General features: G+C 39.6%; 2 protein-coding genes across 2 annotated transcripts; both read left to right on the top strand.

Annotated features, from left to right (window-relative positions):
* LOC115155334 (gamma-crystallin M3-like) lies at positions 1–1076 on the top strand. Its single transcript, XM_029701904.1, has 3 exons — positions 1–26; positions 399–641; positions 729–1076. Exons 1-3 carry the CDS (start codon positions 15–17, stop codon positions 1005–1007), a joined length of 534 nt encoding a protein of 177 aa, XP_029557764.1. The 5' UTR covers positions 1–14; the 3' UTR covers positions 1008–1076.
* Positions 1077–5181: 4105 nt separating this feature from the next.
* LOC115155333 (gamma-crystallin M3-like) lies at positions 5182–6089 on the top strand. Its single transcript, XM_029701903.1, has 3 exons — positions 5182–5249; positions 5386–5625; positions 5747–6089. Exons 1-3 carry the CDS (start codon positions 5235–5237, stop codon positions 6035–6037), a joined length of 546 nt encoding a protein of 181 aa, XP_029557763.1. The 5' UTR covers positions 5182–5234; the 3' UTR covers positions 6038–6089.
* The last annotated feature ends 2623 nt before the right edge of the window (positions 6090–8712 follow it).

Below are 8712 nucleotides of genomic sequence, written 5' to 3'. Positions count from 1 at the left end.
AAATAACCATAAACATGCAGGGAAAGGTGAGTTAATATTGTTATTTGCGGTTTAGTGGTCATGTGATCTGATTATTACTGTATATAGAGTAATGCAGTGGTTTTATAGAAATATATACATTAAATACAGTAATAACACTATACAAAGATCAAAATTCAATGCTTCTACATCTGCATTGCTTGCTGTTTGGGGTTTTAGGCTCGGTTTCTGTATAGCACTTTGTGACATCAGCTGATGTAAAAAGGGCTTCATAAATACATTTGATCGATTTGATTGAATAATGCAGTCCAGTGTAAAGCATTGTATTATAACCACCAATTAAAGGAAAGTTCTACACAGTTCTGAACACATTCTGGACACATATTCTTCTGGCTAATTGCAAGAGTATTTGTTTTCAGATCATCTTCTACGAGGACAAGAACTTCCAGGGTCGCTCCTATGAGACCAGCCAGGACTGCCCTGAGCTGACCTCCCACCTGAGCAGGTGCAACTCCTGCAGGGTTGAGAGCGGCTGCTTCATGGCCTACGATCGCAACAACTACATGGGAAACCAGTACTTCATGCGAAGGGGCGAGTACCCTGACTACCAGCGTATGATGGGTTTCGATGACTGCATCAAGTCCTGCCGTAACATCCCCATGGTATGAACCACCATGATACATCTCAGATTCCAACACAGTTTAATGTTTATAATAAACTAATCCCATATACAAAATGTATGTTAACAGCACAGAGGAAACTACAAGATGAGGATCTACGAGAGGGAGAACTTCGGAGGTCAGATGCACGAGATGATGGACGACTGTGACTCCATCCAGGAGCGTTACCGTATGTCCGACTGCCAGTCCTGCAACGTGATGGACGGCCACTGGCTGATGTACGAGCAGCCCCATTACAAAGGCAGGCAGATGTACATGAGGCCTGGAGAGTACAGGAACCTCAGGGAGATGCAGGGATACAATGGAATGAAGTTCAGTTCCATCAGAAGGATCACCGACTCCTGTTAAATTCACAGAGCCCACCTGTTCAGTGAAACGGTTGATTTTTAAATAAAAAAGTTGTTTTCTTATTTAATATCAAGTCTTTTGTCTTGTTCTGCAAAAATCCACAGAGGCCTAACACAACACATTTTTCCCAGTCCAGTCGTGTTCTGCTTTGTCCTGATTCAAACACTTTCCATAAGTGGTTGAAACTACGTTGATCCTATACTCCTTTTCTTTTGAATAAAATCATCACATTTTGCAAGGCACGCCAATGCATCACTCTACTACTGGAGCCCAATGTAAAACTAGAGAACCATGATTAGATACAAAACAAAGAGTAGGAGAAAGTGTTGGAAGTCGTAATAGAACTATCAATCCATAGCTTTTACCTAATGGATGTAGCTAATGAAATGTATATTTTATAAAATGTTTGGTTGCATTTCCTTCCATATTCCTATTTAAAAAGGTAAAATGAACCAGTCAGTGTCTGACCCAAAACATGTAGGGACAGACAATACTGAACACAGTATGATATATGACTTTAATCTGTCTTGGTGTTTCTGAGAAATAGCGCTGGGCCAGTAACCGAAAGGTCGCTGGTTTGAATCCCAGAGCCGACTAGGTGAAAAATCTGTCGATGTGCCCTTGAGCAAGGCACTTTACCTCAATTGCTCCTGTAAGTCGCTGTGGATAAGAGTTTCTTCACTGATTAAATAATCGGGTAACTATATAATTGTATTTAATGGTTAAATAGTAGTGTGTTTATGTGCCATCAAAGGTTACGATGCTTTAGTGCATGCCAAACCTACAAAAAGCATTTAAAAATGGAGGGTATACACTTTTTCCCTTTCATGTTTGTTTAATATTAAGTTTATTATGTTAATGCTCAATATACCGCTTAATAAAGGCTTTTTATATTTAAAACACACCTGAATGGATGGACCTGGATTTTTCACACTTCACACCTTTTTTCTGGGTTGAACTTTTCCTGTTCTCCTGTATCTTGCACACACAACTTTGTGTTTGCAAAACTATTGTCAGATACTAGTTTTCAAATGAGATAGATATGGAAATTATCAGGCACAACAAATTACTCTGTTTTCTATGTGTGAACATTGACCATTCACCATGCTGAAATACTGAAACAAAACATCAAACTCCCTACTCCCATGTCACAAAATACACATTCCCTCAAACAAGACCAAGCAAGAACTTCACTTGAGTTTTGGCTTTGAATGATCTCCAATGTGTCCACCTGGGGTCTGACCTCTCCCTTTCCCAGTTGGTTACCCAAGTATCTGGTCTCCTACCTTGCAGACTCTGTTAAGATGCTTGAGGTGGTCTTCCAAGGTATGTCTATAAATGGTAATGCTATCCAGATACAGTTGCACTCAGAAGTTTACGTACACCTTAGCCAAATACATTTAACCTCAGTTTTTCACAATTCCTGACATTTAATCCTAGTAAAGATTCCCTGTCTTAGGTCAGTTGGGATCACCGCTTTATTTTAAGAATGTGAAATGTCAGAATAATAGTACAGAGAATGATTTATTTCAGCTTTTATTTCTTTCATCACATTCCCAGTGGGTTAGAAGTTTACATACACTCAATTAGTATTTGGTAGCATTGCCTTTAAATTGTTTAACTTGGGTCAAACGTTTCGTGTAGCCTTCCACAAGCTCCCCACAATAAGTTGGGTGAATTTTGGCCCATTCCTCCTGACAGAGCTGGTGTAACTGAGTCAGGTTTGTAGGCCTCCTTGCTCACACATGCTTTTTCAGCTCTGGCCACACATTTTCTATAGGATTGAGGTCAGGGCTTTGTGATGGCCACTCCAATACCTTGACTTTGTTGTCCTTAAGCCATTTTGCCACAACTTTGGAAGTATGCTTGGGGTCATTGTCCATTTGGAAGACCCATTTGCGACCAAGCTTTAACTTCCTGACTCATGTCTTGAGATGTTGCTTCAAGGTCTGTTAATATTGTCAGAAAAGGCAGTTACCAAATGTTAAATTGGTACTGAATTACTCCCCTAAAAATTATTCCATGTAAATATCAGTGTAAAATGTTATTTACAGTGCCTTCAGAAAGTATTCACACCCCTTGACCTCTTCCACATGTTGTTGTGTTACAGCCTGTATTTAAAATGTATTAAATGTAGATTTTTATCACTGGCCTACACGCAATACCCCATAATGACAAAGTGGAATATTTGTTTTTATTTGTACAAATGAATTAGAAATGAAAAGCAGAAATGACTTGAGTCAATAAGTATTTAACCCCTTTGTTATGGCAAGTCTAAATAAGTTCAGCAGGAAAAAATTCCTTAACATGTCACATAATAAGTTGCATGGACTCACTCAGTGTGCAAAACTTGTTTTTAAATAGTTGTAATGAATACCTCATCTCTGTACACCTACACATACAATTATCTGTAAGGTCCCTCCGTTGAGTAGCACATTTCAACCACAGATTCAACCACAAAGACCAGTGAGGTTTTCCAATTCCTCCCAAAGGGCACCTATTTGTAGATTGGTTTAAAAAAGCAGACATTATATATCCCTTTGAGCATGGTGAAGATATTAATTACACTTTGGATGGTGTATCAACACACCCAGTCACTACAACAATAAGGGCATCCTTCCTAACTCAGTTGCCGGAGAGGAAGGAAACTGGTGACTTTAAAACAGTTTGAGTTTAATGGCTAAGATAGAAGAAAACTGAGGATGGATCAACCATGTTGTAGTTACTCCACAATAATAACCTAATTAACAGAGGGAAAATGCATCCTGTTTGCAACAAGACGCTAAAGTAATTCTGCAAAAAAATGTGGAAAAGCAATACATTTTTTGTCCTGAATACAAAGTGTTATGTTTGGGGAAAATCCAATACAACACATTACTGAGTACCACTCTCCATATTTTCAAGAATTGTAGTGGCTGCATCATGTTATGGGTATGGTTGTAATCATTAAGGACTGGGGAGTTTTTCGGGGATAAAAAATAAACTGAATGGTGCCAAGCACCGGCAAAATCCTAGAGGAAAATCTGGTTCAGTTTGCTTTCCACCAGACACGGGGTTGAATTCACCTTTCAGTAGAACAATAATCTGAAACACAAGGCCAAATCTACACGTGAGTTGCTTACCAAGAAGGCAGTGAATATTCCTTAGTGGCAGAGTTACAGTGTTGACTTAAATCTCCTTAGAAATCTATGGCAAGAACTGAAAATGGTGGTCTAGCAATGATCAACAACCAATTTGACAGAGCTTAAAGAGTTATGAAAAGAATAATGGGCAAATGTTGCTCAATCCAGGTGTGGAATTCTCATAGAGACTTACCCAGAAAGACTCACAGCTGTAATCGCTGCCAAAGGTGCTTCTGCAAAGTATTGACTCGGTATGTAATATTAAATTAGATATTTCTGTATTTCATTTTTCAATAAATCTGCAAAGAAATCTAAAAACATGTTTTCACTTTGTCGTTTTAGGGTATTGTGTTTAGATATGTGAGAGAAAAAAATCAATTTCATCCATTTTAAATTCAGGCTGTAGCACAGCAAAATGTGGAAAAGTCAAGGGGTATGAATACTGTCTGAAGGCACTTAGTAATCAATCATATAGTTGCTACCGCTCCACTTTACTAACCACTACTAGAATATTCTTGGATTCCAGATATACAATTTCACAATTTATGAATTGTGTGCCTACAGTTTGCTGGAGGAAATAAAATTCCAACAACCATCTAATTACATTGGGAACATTAATATATTCATTTTCATCCACATTGATTCACACTGGGCAAGACCAGCTAATATGAAATCATGTTTTTCAGTCATTTGTTATATTTTTCTAATGGACTGATGTTTGAATCATGATGCTACCATTTTTTGTGTTTTTCTTTAAATAAAAGATTGGAATCGTAATACCCATGAACAAATGTCAGTTAACTTAGTTGATATCTATGAAAAGTCTCAATATGAACAGTTCCCGCTTCTACTGTTATTCAACAGAAACAATAAAGGCATGGGCTCTCCTCACAAATGCACCCAGCCGGAAATAATGACCCTTTAATAATCACCCTTTAAAGGCCACTTTGTACTGTACAGGGAGGGGGGCCTCTATGCCATGTTGCTCTGTCAGGGGTTTGAACAATGGAACCACATATTCTTTATCGGTCGGCTCAGGTATAAAAGCGATAGGGGGACATACAGAAACTTGTGCAATCCTGAGACCAACACAGTAACCGCAACCATGTCTATGGGCAAGGTGTGTGGAGCTTTGATGAAACTGGACATTTTAAGCAGCAGTTTTTCAAATTTGTTTATAACCATCAATGAATTGTACTGTACTGTTAGAACTACATCTAATTTTAATAAATGATGGTTTTGTTGTGTGTTTTTAGATCATCTTCTACGAGGACAGGAACTTCCAGGGTCGTTCCTATGAGACCTCCAGCGACTGCCCTGAACTGACCTCCTACCTGAGCAGGTGCAACTCCTGCAGAGTTGAGAGTGGCTGCTTCATGGTGTACGATCGTTCCAACTTCATGGGAAACCAGTACTTTGTGAGGAGGGGAGAGTATGGTGACTACCAGCGTATGGGCATGAGTGATTGCATCAGATCTTGCCGTAACATCCCCATGGTAAATATATTAAACCTGTTCATTTTGACTCCCATAGGCGACATGTACAACTCCAGCAAAAGCAATGTGATGGTATATTTGGAATGATTTGGTAAAACACTTTTCCCATATCCATTTACAGCACAGAGGAAACTTCAGGATGAGGATTTACGAGAAGGAGAACTTTGGAGGTCAGATGCACGAGCTGAGCGACGACTGTGAGTCCATGACCGATCGTTTCCGCATGAACGACATGCAGTCCTGCAACGTGATGGACGGCCACTGGCTGATGTACGAGCAGCCCCACTTCAGAGGCAGGCAGATGTACATGAGGCCTGGAGAGTACAGGAACATGAGAGAGTTGAGCATGCACATGGGCTCCAACCCCATGAGGTTCAACAGCATGAGGCGTATTTTGGATTCTTGCTATTAAATTCACCAATGACTAAAATTACGAGTATAAATAAAATCACCTAACTTTTAAATGAAAGTGTCTTTAATTTTCATTTGAGTCCTTGGTTTGAGGTAAAGGGGCATTCAGAAGAGACATCTGTATTTTCATATGGTTAGTTTTCCCATACAAGTGCAATGGGAGCAGATGTGAGGATACATTGTATTTCAAAACTTGATGTGGAGTTAATTAATGGTGTTAGAAAATGTTGAAAAATCCCAATCTGTTAAAACCACTGATCATTATATATGGTTAATGTTGAAGTAAATGTTAAAGTACTGTCTATTCTAGTAGTAAGTAAATATTCTGTTGGAAATACTTTGTGTTACAGCTCCTGCTTCAGCTGCAATAGAAGCAACAACACGACACAACTGTGACACAACTCTAATTATTCATACTATAAAGGATATAAAATGAATTGTGGATATTTGTTGGGAATACATCTTGTGTGGATGTTTAAACTGCAATCTGCAGTTGCATACATTTTTGGACATTTAAATGAATGATATATACCCATTGATTCATGAAGAATGTATATTATAAATGCCCCATCAGAACCCAACATATAAGCTTGTTTTAACTCCTCTGTAAATGTAAACAAACACTGTATAGCCAAAGCATGGTTAAAAATATACTGTTTATATCATATCATATCATGCATATCACATCATTATGGGGCGGCAGGAAGCCTAGTGGTTTAGAGCGTTGGGCCAGTAACCGAAAGGTTGCTGGATTGAATCCCTGAGCTGACAAGGTAAAAAAATCTTTTGTTCTGCCCCTGAACAAGGCAACCCACTGTAGGCAGTCATTGTAAATAAGAATTTGTTCTTAACTAACTTGCCTCGTTAAATAAAAAATAAAAAATTTAATGTACTGTTGATATCAGTGGATACATTTTTCAAGCTCATTCCCTCAGCTGTTTACCAAAGCAGATTGCCCCTTTAAACAGCTATGAAATATTATAGATTTTTTATTGAAGTGAAGACTTATTGAAATAAACAGCTCCAAAGCTGAACCATTTATGCTCCACAAATACTGCCATCCTTACACACATACTGCCACTTAGAAAAGTCACAGGAAACCCAGGAGAGGGCAGCACCTCCACAGTATAAGAGCAGAGTGCTGGATTTTGGGCAGAGATGACAGGTCAATAAAAATGATTCAGTTGAATTATTGTATCTCCAACATGTTGAGTTTATAGGTTTAACCATTAGATTCAAACCTTATAGATTTGAGACTCATCCAAAGACTGGGATGCTGTTATGATTTCTAAATAATAAATTATATTTTACATACATATATTGTATTTTATATTTTATATCACATACAATTTGAATATCATAATGTACAGTGAGGGGGAAAAAGTAATTGATCCCCTGCTGATTTTGTATGTTTGCCCACTGACAAAGAAATGATCAGTCTATAATTTTAATGGTAGGTTTATTTGAACAGTGAGAGACAGAATAACAACAAATCCAGAAAAACGCATGTCAAAAATGTTAGAAATTGATTTGCATTTTAATGAGGGAAATAAGTATTTGACCCCCTCTGCAAAACATGACTTAGTACTTGGTGGCAAAACCCTTGTTGGCAATCACAGAGGTCAGACATTTCTTGTAGTTGGCCACCAGGTTTGCACACATCTCAGGAGGGATTTTGTCCCACTCCTCTTTGCAGATCTTCTCCAAGTCATTAAGGTTTCGAGGCTGACGTTTGGCAACTCGAACCTTCAGCTCCCTCCACAGATTTTCTATGGGATTAAGGTCTGGAGACTGGCTAGGCCACTCCAGGACCTTAATGTGCTTCTTCTTGAGCCACTCCTTTGTTGCCTTGGCCGTGTGTTTTGGGTCATTGTCATTCTGGAATACCCATCCACGACCCATTTTCAATGCCCTGGCTGAGGGAAGGAGGTTCTCACCCAAGATTTGACGGTACATGGCCCCGTCCATCGTCCTTTTGATGCAGTGAAGTTGTCCTGTCCCCTTAGCAGAAAAACACCCCCAAAGCATAATGTTTCCACCTCCATGTTTGACGGTGGGGATGGTGTTCTTGGGGTCATAGGCAGCCTTCCTCCTCCTCCAAACACGGCGAGTTGAGTTGATGCCAAAGAGCTCCATTTTGGTCTCATCTGACCACAACACTTTCACCCAGTTGTCCTCTGAATCATTCAGATGTTCATTGGCAAACTTTAGATGGGCATGTATATGTGCTTTCTTGAGCAGGGGGACCTTGCGGGCGCTGCAGGATTTCAGTCCTTCACGGCGTAGTGTGTTACCAATTGTTTTCTTGGTGACTATGGTCCCAGCTGCCTTGAGATCATTGACAAGATCCTCCCGTGTAGTTCTGGGCTGATTCCTCACCGTTCTCATGATCATTGCAACTCCACGAGGTGAGATCTTGCATGGAGCCCCAGGCCGAGGGAGATTGACAGTTCTTTTGTGTTTCTTCCATTTGCGAATAATCGCACCAACTGTTGTCCCCTTCTCAGCAAGCTGCTTGGCGATGGTCTTGTAGCCCATTCCAGCCTTGTGTAGGTCTACAATCTTGTCCCTGACATCCTTGGAGAGCTCTTCGGTCTTGGCCATGGTGGACAGTTTGGAATCTGATTGATTGATTGCTTCTGTGGACAGGTGTCTTTTATACAGGTAACAAACTGA

The sequence above is a fragment of the Salmo trutta genome, chromosome 20 (assembly GCF_901001165.1).
Source record: "Salmo trutta chromosome 20, fSalTru1.1, whole genome shotgun sequence".
Lineage (NCBI taxonomy): Eukaryota > Metazoa > Chordata > Actinopteri > Salmoniformes > Salmonidae > Salmo > Salmo trutta.
The sequence above is the reverse complement of the archived record's forward strand: the minus strand, read 5'-3'. Positions and strand labels throughout refer to the sequence as shown.

What these genes read in the sequence shown, in the direction of transcription:
- LOC115155333 (XM_029701903.1), top strand. An exon ending in CTTGCCGTAACATCCCCATG is followed by an intron (nt 5,626 to 5,746) that starts GTAAATATATTA and finishes ATCCATTTACAG; the next exon opens with CACAGAGGAAACTTCAGGAT.
- LOC115155334 (XM_029701904.1), top strand. An exon ending in CCTGCCGTAACATCCCCATG is followed by an intron (nt 642 to 728) that starts GTATGAACCACC and finishes GTATGTTAACAG; the next exon opens with CACAGAGGAAACTACAAGAT.